Source organism: Crinia signifera, chromosome 11 (genome assembly GCF_055691185.1).
Source record: "Crinia signifera chromosome 11, ASM5569118v1, whole genome shotgun sequence".
Taxonomy (NCBI): Eukaryota; Metazoa; Chordata; class Amphibia; order Anura; family Myobatrachidae; genus Crinia; species Crinia signifera.
This window is the reverse complement of record NC_139227.1, coordinates 66210195-66223820: the sequence shown is the minus strand read 5'-3', so window position 1 is coordinate 66223820 and position 13626 is coordinate 66210195. Positions and strand designations below refer to the sequence as shown.

General features: G+C 41.6%; 1 protein-coding gene across 1 annotated transcript in view; it reads right to left on the bottom strand.

The window, feature by feature from the left end:
• LOC146045286 (cathepsin W-like) overlaps window positions 1-13626 on the bottom strand; it is a 52310-nt gene that overhangs the window by 33295 nt on the left and 5389 nt on the right. The window contains exons 5-7 of the mRNA XM_083164032.1: window positions 8427-8520; window positions 3585-3665; window positions 1125-1244 (exon numbers count right to left, since the gene is read on the bottom strand). Of these exons, the coding sequence (XP_083020158.1) occupies window positions 1125-1244; window positions 3585-3665; window positions 8427-8520 (295 nt within the window). The remainder of the gene's footprint in view (window positions 1-1124; window positions 1245-3584; window positions 3666-8426; window positions 8521-13626) is intronic.

Here is a 13626-nt window from a genome sequence, read left to right as displayed (position 1 = left end):
ACCTATATAAGGCAATATTCTTTCATCAGCATACTATTAATACATATATGAGTCCATGCCATATTGTTTTGAACAGTTACTGAGCAACATATGCATTTTTTGTTGCTCAGTCGGCATTGCCATATTTGGGGAAAAGTCCATCACACAGTTCATTTCTGAAGTAAAAACTGCTTATAACCTTTTACCTTATACTTTACATATATATGCAGCATGTATATGTTACAAACAATTCACTCTGCTTTGGCAACAAGCATGTATTCCCACTTAGCAATAAGCAATCCCCACTCCCCCTTTGCATTGAGCATTTAACAACTCCCTCTTGGCAACAACCATGTATTCCCCCTTGGCAACGAGTATATGAGTATATAGCCCCCTTGGCATCGAGCAGGAAGCCCCTGGCATCGAGCATGAAGCCCCTGGCATCGAGCATGAACCCCCTAGCAATGAGCATGTAGGTACGTGGCACTTATGTGTCAAATGGGCATTATGGTTTGTTATATATGGTTTGTACGGGAAAACATAAGCATTCACCAGGATCCAGGATTCCAATCAGGTTGATATTGCCATTGTGGAGGAACGCCACCTCTCTAATCTTGCCTATCCCAGGATCAAGTGAACAAACCCCCACCCCTTGCTTCAGATATTCCATCTTCTTGGAGGAACGCCACCCCTAATATCCAAGTGGAGGAAGCACATGAAGGGACGCTTATTGGTACCTACTGTACCACCCAGATTAACTCTTTTGGGCCCAAACAGATGGACACAACTGCATTGAGGTGATATCTAAATTATTATTTTTCAATACTGGATGCGGCTACTTTTTCAAATCTAAATTTTTTTATTTGTAATGGGTATTATGGAGTTTGGTAAAATGTGTAATGAGCATTACGGTGTGCGGCCTAATGTGTAATACCACGCCCCTTTTTGTGATTACACGCCTCCCTTCCATGAGGCCAAGCCCCATTTTCGCCGTGCAAAGGTCCAACCTGCTTCAATATTTGGATCTGGGACCATCCATTACCATATTTCTAAATTCGCCTATGTGTGTATATACATGATAAACAGTATTTGTTTGGGGGATTTATTCCCATCATACAAATCGGATCAGGTATTGGCATTCTTACCATTCTCATTTTTAGGAATCATTATGAAATCACGTATCGGTCCAACTTTAGCAAAATTCCTACTCATACAATCTTTTCTTATCCCCATGTACGGGTAGTCCTCCTCCCTCACCAATCCACCTGCAAAGGAAACAAATGAAATCGTGAATCAGGCGTACTTTTTTGGATTCTTGGTTATCCAATTATGGGGAGCCTGTGCCCACAGTAGTCTCTGCTTCCTGTTACTAGATGTCAGAAGTGGAACCTAGTATGTACACCAGCTGTTATTGCCAGCCCACACCATTGTATAACATTACACAGTTGTAAAAATGTATGTAATTTAAGGTACTGTCTCTTTACTGTTAGTTTGTATCGGTCTGGTCATTCTCCTCAGACCGCTCTCATTAGCAGGGCATTTCTCCTTACAAATCTTATATTCACATGGTGTTTTATGCACGCACCATTATCTATACACTCTGTAGCCTGGTGAGTGTGGTGAAAATTCCAGAAGATCAGTAGTCTCTGAGATACTTAAGGTCCTGTATCAAGCTTAAAAAAGTTATACAATGGAAATTGATAAACAACCAGCCAATCAGCTCCTACCTGTCATTTTTCAAACCCAGTCTGTGATATGGTAATTAGGAACTTATTGGCTGGCTGTTTATCACTCTCCATGTTATTACTTTTTAAAGCTTGATATATCTGGCGCTAAATCTACCCAATCGGTCACTGACTAGCATTCCACTGACTTAGCACAAAGGGCCTGATTCTGGTTCAATCGCAAAAGCAAATTCTCTCTCTAATGGACAAAACCTTTGTGGGGCAGATGTAACATGTGCAGAGAGAGTTAGATTTGGGTCTTATTTTGTTTGTAAATACTGGCAGCTTTATTTTTACACTGCAATATAGATATCAGTTTGAAGTATAAATCCCACCGAAATCTACCTCTCTCGGCACATGTTACATCTGCCCCACTTGCAGTGCACATGCTTTTGTCCATTAGAGAGAGAATTTGCTTTTGCGAGTTAACCAGATTCAGGCCCAAAATGTATTGCTACAGAAGAGCACAAACCTCTGACTGTGCCTTTTACATACATTAGATAATTGTATTAACAACCAGAATAAGGCAAAAAATTCGAACACAAATGTAAAAAAACAGATAATAGCAGTTAAGGATTGTATAAATGTATACAAGTGCATTAAAATCTGCTCCTATAAAGGACTGGTAACTTAAGGCAGAGGTATTAATATGAATTATTAATTTCTAAGAATGCATACTTCTTTTGTCTCCATTTTATTCTAAAATTTTGATAGTGTAAATATAAAAACTCCCAATTTAATTTGCTCATTTGCACACAATGACTTACTAGACCTCTACAAAAAATGGTCTGACTTTGGAGGCCTAAATGGTTACTTAAGGGCCTAATTCATATTGGTATGCACATGCCTGAGCAGCTTTGAGTTTTCACAATATGGATTAAGTAATCATTGCAATTGAGGCTAATGATCCAGAAAATAATGTAGACACCTACTGATCTGACCTGCTGTACAATGAGCCAAGACTGATCTGCACATCTGATCTGCCCTGATGTACAATGAGGCAAGACTGATCTGCTCATCTGATCTGGCGTGCTGTACAATGAGCTGAGACTGATCTGCTCATCTGATCTGGCCTGCTGCGTAATAAGCCAAGACTGATCTGCTCATCTGATCTGGCCTGCTGTATAAAAAGCGTAAGGTGCATACACACAATGCGATTTTGACTATGGATGATTCTGAATATGCGATTTGCAATGAACTCCCCAGAGCCCAGAACCATACAATCTTGACTATATTTACTTTAGATTTTTACTATGGCCTATTTTACCTATACCAGAACACTAGATCCCCCCGTTCTAATGTGCAGCCCCTTGCACATCAGATCAGGTCCGGAGATTGAAAATTCTGATAATCATAATTTCAGCCATCAGCGCACATCGCGTTTTAGCAGCTGCGATATGCTCATCTGATCTGGTCTCCTGTACAATGAGCTTATACTGTGATCCGCTCATTTGATCTGGCCTTCAGTACAATGAACTAAAGTAGACTGTGATCTGCTCATCTGATTTCACTTGCTGTATGTAGCTTAAGGTGCCCACACACTAGAACGATTTTTTTTTTGCCTATCGGCCTAACCAACCAATTGGCTGATTTTACTGGGTTTTTACCGCAAAGCAGCCGCAAAAAGTTTGATCTCGATCGAATGCGCGCTCCCGTGGATCTTTTGCTAAATCTTCTGATCTTACATGCAGAATAGGAACGCTTTGGTGAAAATGTGCATTTGTCTGAAACCTCATTCTGGTTGAGACGCAAAGCTGCGAAATTCACAGCTTTACGTGTTCTTGAAATGCCACCCGCACGAATGCCCGCCTCCCCTCACACGCCAATTATCCCGCAGGCATGCGAATGGATGTTTAGAAACACTGCGCTAATATATCTTACCTTCTCGTATTACAGTAATATAGGCATCCCAGCCATAGGCTCCTCTGCATCCTGCTTCACAGGGCCCACAGTCTAAAACCTCTATATAAAAAAAGTAATAATAAATGAATGCAGTGCTATTTTTCAGCAGGACCTAGCAGGAACGCCGTTCCTGAACGATTCATTAAATAGGATATCATGAACCGGGTTCCCAAACCTGCTTTGGGCTAAAATGTACTTTACATAAAATAAAATTTATAAAATTCTGGAAATTTTTCACCTTTAAACAAGACCCGGAGTGCTGTCTTTATTCACCTTCTACATTTGGGGGATGCAGTCCCCTTCGAGGAGGGCACATGGGCAAGGTTTTCATGTGGACACAGCCACTTCCTGAGTGTTGGGTAATTGGATTGCTGCATATGGTCCTTATAATCCTTTTTACGGCCTTGTTGTGGATGGACCAAGGCACCTGGACTGTTTTGCTTATTTGTGTCAGATTCAATCACTTGCACAGACACTTCAATTTGGTTATTCACAGGGTGTTGGACCACTATCACAGTGGTGTAACTGCCTATTATGCGCGCCCCCCCCCCCCCCCCCCCCGCCACAAAATTTTTGGCGCCCCCCCCCCCCGATGCTCGTACCTGCCCGTCCGAATCTGCAGTCATGGTCCCGTCGCCGGCTCCTGCTGCTATAATGAAAACAGACTCTTAGAAAATGGGTGCCCCCATACTGCAGACAGAAAACTGTCTGCAGTATGGGGGAAGCCATTTTCTAAGAGTCAGTTTTCATTATAGCATAATAATGTTTTCAATCTGTCCACTGCCTTCTACTGTATGTCTGATTCTGAATTACATAGTTACATAGTAATTAAGGCTGAATAAAGACTTGCGTCCATCAAGTTTAACCTAGGGAGTATGATCTATTAGCTTCATCCCTTGTTATACTGTACGTAGTGTATTCTGATATCTTTAAAGACAGGCTATGATAATTGCTTGTACCCCTGGATGTGTTTAACCAATAGATGTTTGTCCAACCTTATTTTAAACTTAATTATTGTGTCTGCCGACACCACCTCTCCCGGAAGAGTGTTCCATAGGTTGCCCTGACCGTAAAAAAATAGTTTCCTTTTTAGGGAACAAAATCTTTTAACCTCTAATCTAAACTCATGCCCACTTGCCCTAGAGTCCTTCCTTTCAGTAAAAAGGGCACCTGACAGTTCCTTATATTGGCCCCTGATATATTTGTATGCCCCCCCCCCCCCCTTAAACATCTCTTCTCTAGCGTAAACAATCCCAATTTGTTCAATCTGTCTTCATAGCTTAAATTCTCCATTCCCTGTATTAGTTTTGTCGCTCTTCTCTGGATTTTTCCAGTACTATGATGTCCTTTTTATAGTGCGTGGGCCAGAATTGTACTCCGTATGCTAGATGCGGTCTAAACAATGCTTTGTACAGTGGCATAATTATTTTTGAGTCCCTAGTCTCCATACCCCTTTTTATACATGCTAGTATCCCATTGGCCTTACTGTATTTGTTGCTATATGACATTGAGCACTACACTCCAGTTTGTTATCAATTTGGTCTCCTAGGTCCTTTTCAAGTTCTGAATTACCCAATGCCTCCCCGCTTAGGTTATAACTAGCACACTGGCTTTGTCACCCAAGATGCATAACTTTGCATTTATCCACATTGAACCTAATTTTCCACTTTTTTGACCACTCATCTAATTTATTAAGGTCGTTCTGAAGCGTGGAGACATCCTCGGGTGATCTAATTACTCTGCTCAGCTTTGTATCATCAGCAAAGATGGAAACATTGCTGAGTATTCCCACCCCGATGTCGTTAATAAATATGTTAAATAAAACGGGCCCTAGTACCGACCCCTGTGGCACTCCACTTAGTGCTGGTATCATATATGATACTCCACCATTCACAACCACTCTGTTCTCTATTACACAGCCAGTTCACTACCCATCTAGAAATTCGTACCCCAAGTCCCAGATCCTCCATTTTATTATCAACCTCTTATGAGTCACTGTATCAAAAGCCTTAGCAAAATCTAGGAAGACCACGTCCAATTTCAAGGTTGTTGCTGACATCCTGATAGAAGTCTAGTAAATTAAGTGTCCTCAGTAAAGTATTTTCATATGTTCCCACTAAGAGTTCTGATCAGTTTGGGTGGAATGTTGATTCTTTAAAAAATAAAATACAGAAAACCCCTTAAATTAAAAGAATTTTATGGAAAACAGAAATGGGTAGATTCTTCACAAAATCCACCTGTTCAATTAAATAAAGTCAGCACAAAGTCACAATTTGAACCAGTCTCATACAATGCCTCAATTAAGATATTTCTTAGGTTACTTCATAGGTTACTTTAGTTGGCTATTGATACGCAAGTCAAACAAAGGTACAAAAGCCTTACTAAAAGTGAACGTGAATCCCTTCTGCTCTTAGTAACAGAAAGGATATTGTGATCCGTGGTGGTGCCATAGTCATTGTGGATCGTGATGACTTTAACAATTAATGTTAACGCCATCTGCCAGATACAGATACTTATTGTGTGTTACAGTAGAGTACAAAAAATAATTGGATTATATCATTCAACAAGCTATTATTGACAACATTGTTACAGAACAGCAAGGTAAAGCATTGAGAGTGGCCAATGGTACCAGTTTTGTATACAATTCCTAATTTACACAAAAATGCCCAACACCCGCCAGGGAGACCCATTATAACTGCTAGAGGGTGCCTGTTCGAACCTATTTCAGATCCAGGGTACATTTACCCATCTCAAATAATCTAATATATTGTGTAAGTTAGAAGCTCTTAATTTGGTTGTGTTTTACCACTGTGGTCACTTTAGATGTTGCTAACTCGTATATCTGTATACCCCATAAAAAAAAGGTTAGCAGAGGTTGGGCAACTCATAGCCAACAATCCCAGGAATACTAGCCCTGACCCTATTGTCATTTAATCTTAGCCATAATTATTGTCTTTTTGATGGCAAATTCTACAAACAAAAAATGGGCTGCACAATGGGTTCATCTGCAGCTCCATGTTTTGCCAATTCCTACATGTGAGAAGTAGAGAGGAGTCTCTTCTTTGAAGATACCCAGGACTCAAATCAATTGAGATGGATTAATAATACATCTCTGGTTATCCCTTGAATTAATAAATGTAACACTAAAAGTACTATGACTAAAAAAATCAGCTGCTGCATTGTGGCCTATGTGGCCTATTGTAGCATCTGATCCAGAACTGCCCTTACTATTAAACTCTAGGTTGATATCTAGCTATTCCCGGAGTAGGAATATAAAAGATATGGTTATTAAGACCGACATCACTGGGTTCTCTAGCTCACCCCACCTCTTTCTCAGCAGAAAAATGGTTGTCATGTCATAAGTGCCTTGAATGTACTACATCTACTTATGTCTCCAGGTCCTTATTTACCAGGTCATCCTTACTCAGGAAAGAAAGGACATTCAATGGCCCTGTGGTCTTTACTATGTAGTCAACACAGAGTGACAATTTAAAATCTCTATAGCTCAACATAGAAGCTCCATCAGAGCGTTTCAATCCGGTGAAAGTGAACGAGTGGCGTGGCTTTTCACGCAACAGAAACACAGTATTTACACTTTATGCTATAAGATCATATATCATGTTCCTGTTTCTATGAGAAAAGGCTATAGAGTGAAACAACTTTTACAGCTGGAGGCCAGGTGGATTTTTCGATTAGGCACCTTACAGTATACCCAAAATTTTTTATAATTTTTCACATAAAGTATCACTAACAAGAGTTTCATTCATCTCTAGTCAAATTAGGTTTACAGTGGTTAATACAAAGCATATTAAAAATTTGAAAGTATATAGATGTTGATTTTGATTAGCTTTATACCGTATAGGCTACAATTCCGCTATAGATAAGTATCTGTACGATGGGGTGCATGGAAGACTCAGGATGTGGTCACACTACTATACTCATTATTTATATCCTTAGATGTTGTATTGTGTGGTGGTCTGCACCTGTTTCCTCTAGATTGAAATACGAGATTAACATAAATATTAGTCATATTTGTATGTTTATGGCCAATATAGCCTGTTTATTTGCACATTTTATATCATATTATACCTTTATAAAAACATACAAACATAGATTTGGACGGCAGATAAGACCCACTAGTCTGCCCCTTTTTTAACATGTTACCGCAAAACATATTTGATCCTTATTTCTTTGTAAGGATATCAATATGCCTATCTAAAGCATGGTTAAATTGTTCTACTGTATTTGCCTCTACTACCTCTGATGGGAGGCTATTCCACTTTTCCACTACCCTTTCTGTGAAGTAATTTTTCCTCGAATTTTCCCTGAATCTTCTTCCTTCTAGTTTCAGTGCATGTCCTCCTGTTCTGTTGCTCTTCTTTCTGTGACAAATGTTTCCCTCCTGTACCTTGTTAAAACCTTCCCTTCTCTGATTTAAACTATACATATTAAGATCTTTTAGTATTTTTGGTTGCTCTTCTTTGTACAGTCTATAATGTATTTATATCCTTCTGGAGATAAGGCCTCCAGAACTGAACACAGTACTTTAGATAAGGTTGTACCAATGACCTATACAGTGGCATTATTACTCCTTTCTTTGTACTGCTGATTCCTCTCCCTATGCAACCAAGCATCTGACTTGCCTTCTTCATTGCTTAGTTACATTGCCTACCTGCCTTTAAGTCACCTGAAAAAGTGATACCTAGACCACTCTCCTCAGTAGTTTCCAGTATAGTGCCATTTATACTGTATACAATTGTTTTTATGTTTGATAATCATTGGGGCACCCGTGCTGAATAAAATACAATATGCAGAACTTACGTTGCACGGATAAATTCATCGGCTTTCCATGGATGGCGTATTGTGCCTCGATGTTACCAACTGAAGAAAAAGCCCAACATGAACCGCACTTCTCCTAGGAAAATAGTGAAAATTTTATACATTCTCATATCATATCAGATGTCACGAATGGTTGGCAGATGCTATTAGGAGACAGCTGGAGGCTATGAAATAAACACTGCAAATAGCATGCTCAAATATCTGTGTGAAAGAAAAATGGAGTTTTGCACAGACAGTTCCCACAAACAACTGGGAAATAAGAAAAAAAAACAAGTGACTAGGCTACTTGTTGGCTGCTAGGAGTCCAACGTACAATTTTACCAATAGGTGACCCCTAAGCAGGTCAATTCTGGAAGGTAGTTAGGTAAGAAATAGGGATACAGTTTCCCACTGAACTACCGTAAATGCAACAATGCATGAAGGTGTTAAAGATATGAACAATACATCAAAGCTAGATTCATGAATGCAACAATGCAAGGAGATATTAATATTAAGAAAAAACTATCCATGCGACGCTTGATGATACATACATGAAAGAGACAATATAACTCCACACATAAAACACACTTTATAACGGACAGCAAATATAATGCAAGAGATGGTGGGAGTACTTACAGTATCTCTGTTCAGGCAAGGTCGGGGGGGACTTGAAGGTGATACCAGGGATACCGAACACGGACAGGACCCCAGGATCAGAACCAGCGGCAGATGACAAGAGACATGGAAAGCAGGCAACCCAGGTTGCACAGAGAATCACCGGCACCGTGCAGAAGGCGGATGGGAAATTTAAACCTAGGTTGCCCAATCAGAAAGCACCCCGGCGTGTGATGTCAGCTGCCCCTCTCTTCCTAGCAATGGCCCTGCCTTGGACTCTGACTCCCTTCTCCCCACAGCCTTTGGCCATCTGGCTGGCCGGAGGCTGCCAGGCGCTTGGCGCCTAACAGCTACTTGGAACAAAGAGGACGATCTTTGCCGGAGGACCTGCTGAGTATAATTTCCTTCCGCAGGCACCCCATACGGCCTTCTACTGGACAAGGGGACTGATCATTTGGGTCAAGGTAGGTGAGTATAGTATGTATGGGCTCCGTATGTAATAAAGTTTTATTTTTCAGGTGTGTGTGTGTTTATTGGGCTATTGGTTCTGCTGTGGAACTAATAGTACCAGCAGGCCCTTTAATGCTCTGCATGCTGGGGACACCCCTTCATTGGGGGTCCACACTTCCCCAGGATTCTTGCCCAGGCTGACCGGTCAGGGGTTAATGCTTTGGCCGCGGGACCTTATGTAATAAGTGTCCCCCGGCTGCTGGCTGGTTGAGCCCGGTGCTGGTTTTCAAAATATGGGAGTACCCTATTAAGTTTATCCCCCATATTTTGGGAACCAGGACTGGCTCTTCGAGCCTCGGGCTGGATATGGCCATGGGGGGGGGGGGGGGGGCACGCTGCTTTTTAAATTAATTATTAATTTTTTAAATCTTTTTTTTTTTAAGTGTACTTTCCAGGTGTATTTTACCAGCAATTAGCGGCCATATCCCGCTAATTAGTAGCTTATTAAATTAGGAATCACCACACCATTGCCGCTGCTTTAATCAACAATAGCAGCTCATAAAAATACAAATAAATAACACAGAGGGAGACCATTCTAGCATATCACCTCATGTGTATGCATTTTCCATTTACGGCAATCATTGTTGTTCCTATTGAGGAAAGTAGCCATCTTCACCTGTCTCTAAAGAAATAGTATTACCTAAGATAAATCTGCACAAACACGATACACCACCTAATGTATAAAAACAATTAGGGGGTTATTCTAGTCCATTCTTTCTGACAAAATCCTTCTTAGATGGACAAAACCATGTGCACTGCGGGTGGGGCAGATGTAACTTGTGCAGAGAGAATTAGATTTGGGTGGGGTTTTACTTCAAAGTGAGATCTATATTGAAGTGTAAAATCATGCAGTCAGTATTTTCCCTGCACAGAAACAAAATAACTCACCCAAATCTAATTCTCTCTGCACATGTTACATCTGCCCCCCTGCAGTGTACATGGTTTTGTCCATCTAAGAAGGATTTTGTCAGAAAGAATGAACTAGAATAAACCCCTTAAATAGGATTATATCTTATGCCAATCAAGATATAAACTAGGTCCCCATTTGAATGCAGTATCAACTAATAAAAAGAAAAGGATACAAAATAAACCTGCACACAAATCAATTTGATACAATTTTGACACAACGTTTAATATGTGTGCAACAAGGTGACCATGTTCAATGCTGTCCAAAATACAGACACGTTTTGCCAGTAAATGAATGCTGAAACTGGTAACAAATACGTTTAGATACGAGTGCCTTAATAAAATTGTGTCATCATTATAACAGAAATAAAGTAAAAACAGGAATAACCTGCCATTTTTTCAGTAGATGTTCTGTGTGTAGAACAGTATTCCCTTTTGTGACCAAGAGTCTGGAACTCAGTATACTAACTTTCATGGGTACCAATAAGACCCAGGGCAACACTCGTTATTACAACACTCTTTGAGACCACATAGCTGCCGCACCTTAGCAGTTAAATAGAGCAGCGTACATTAATGCACTTAAGGGAACCCCCTATTTAATACACCATCAACATATAACTCTTTTTGATCACATAGCTGCCGCAACTAAGCAGTACATCTGCTAATAGAGCAGCATACCTCAGTGAGCCAAAAAGAACATATACTTTTCGGGCCATATAGCTGCCGTATCTGCAGTTTTACCTGCAAATTGAGCAGCCAGGGCCGGCGCCACCACTAGGCAGCTCTAGGCATTTGCCTAGGGCGCCGGCACCTGGAGGGTGGCAGTTCGCCCCTCACCCCCAGCGAACTGTGTAAAAAAACTTGCGTCCCTGGCGTCCCTGCAGTGCTGGGGCGGTCAGGGGTGTCCGTGCCGTAGGGGTACCTGCGGCGCCGTCATGTGTATAAAGCTGGCTGCGGCCGGCGGGGTCCCTGTAGTGAATAGAAAATAACTAGCGCTATGCGCGTGGCGGCACGGGAAGCGCTAGTTATTTTCTATTCACTGCAGGGCCCCTGCCGGCCGCAGCCAGCTTTATACACATGACGGCGCCGCATGTACCACTACGGCATGGACACCCCTGACCGCCCCAGCACTGCAGGGACACCGGGGCCGCAAGTTTTTTCCACAGAAACCCCCCCCCCTCCCCCCGGCAACGGGGCGCCCCCACCCCGACTCGCCTGGGGCGCTCCGGTGCCTTGCACCAGCCCTGTGAGCAGCATATATTAATGTGCCTAAGGAATCTCTACTTGACACATTACCTGTCCCCATAGACACCCTGAGTCACATAGCTGCCAAAATTAAGTAGCAGTCTATCAGTGTGCCGATGGAATTCCCTATTTGACGCATTATTTGTACTCACAGACACTTTAGGGCCACAAAGCTGCCAAAGCAGTATATCTGCACCATACTACAGTGAGCCTAAAAAGCAACTATTAAACGAGTAACCCATTGCCAGTGGTACCTCTAGAGTCATATAGCTGCTACAGCAGTTTATCTGCAAACAGAGCAGCACGTCTTCATCACACCTAGAGTCCCACAGTACCAGATCACCATTCTACTAATAGTAGACCCAATATCAAAAAGTATTCACAATACAGGCAGCATTGACACCTGGCCAACGGCACTGGGGCACCGTGCAGCACTCAAATAAATCCCAAAATGTATTGATCAATACCTAAAATCACCTACACAACGTGTGCATCTTGTTTTATTGTTCAATGTTTGTCCAATGTGTTTATGTGGTTTATATTTTCACCTAAACGGTTTTAATTAACATAACATTAAAAGGTATATTTTACTCATTATTTCTTCTTTTCCTAAGTGCGCCAGCAAAAAAGACAATCCTTTTCCTCTTTCTCTTTTTTCTGGTTTTTCATAACAACATCCCATGTGAAAAAGAACATAGACATCTTAGTAAAATTCCCACATTGTGTCAGTAAGCCAGTGTTCCAAGTCCCAGCATGCTGGGACTTATAGTTCCACAGCAGAACCAAATAGTTATTGATTCTATTTTTTACACAAATGGAATCAGCCTGGTACTCACCACCCAGGGTCACCAGGGACAGCCCCAGGCTTCAGCCCGGGCAGGGAAAATTCTGGAGGGTGAACCCCTTTATTGGGGAGGTCTACACTACCCTAGGCTCCCTGCCTGGGCTGACCAGGTGGTTAATGCTTCTGCCTTGGGACCTTATACATTAATTTTCCCTGGGCTGTGGCATTACTCCGCTGGCTGGTTGGGCCCAGTGCTGGTTCTCAAAATACGGGGGACCCCTATTCATTTCGTACCCCATATTTTGTGAACCAGGACTGGTCCTTGAGCCTGCTGCTGGTTTTAAATATTCTGGGGATCCCCTATATCTTTTGATCCGTGTATTTCTAAACCAGAACCGGCTCTTTGAGTCCGGGGTTGTTTATGGTCAACCTGCCATTTTTTAAATTAATCATTTATTTAATTTATATTTTACACTGAAGCCTTCACGGATCTGACTGATTTATGCAGGCTTCACCCAAATACCGCTGGAAATTGAGGACTATTCTCCAGCTGTATTTTTCTGGTCAATTACAAGAGGTATTTTACATACGGTCAGTTAGTAAATTTGTATTCACCATTTGAATGAATGGTGATTCCTATTCGTATTGTTTCTATGGCGTATGCATTCCTATTCTTTAATAGGATACGAAGATGCCTAGAATACGAATGGCCGTATAATGGCCATAGTCAAATCTAAAAATACGAATTTAAGGCCAGAAATGGCTACAAATAGGCATATTAGTAGCAATTTCTGATTAGAAAATTTCCCCATTAGATTCAATGATTGCTTCCATAGGAAAAAAATAACACATTGATTCATTGACCCCACTGCCAGATAAAAATAAAACAAACACTGATTCCAACAGACTGAACGCAGTCTGGGCTGTCACAAATAGCTGCAGAGCTAATAACAGTAGACCAGCCTTCAGTCGCTACAGAAAGTCCAGGCCAGTGAGTGACTTCCTCCAGAGCGTACAGACCAGGCCAGTGAGTGACTTCCTCCAGAGCGTACAGACCAGGCCAGTGAGTGACTTCCTCCAGAGCGTACAGACCAGGCCAGTGAGTTGAAACTAGGTCCAATGTCCTACCACCCCAGAGCCATC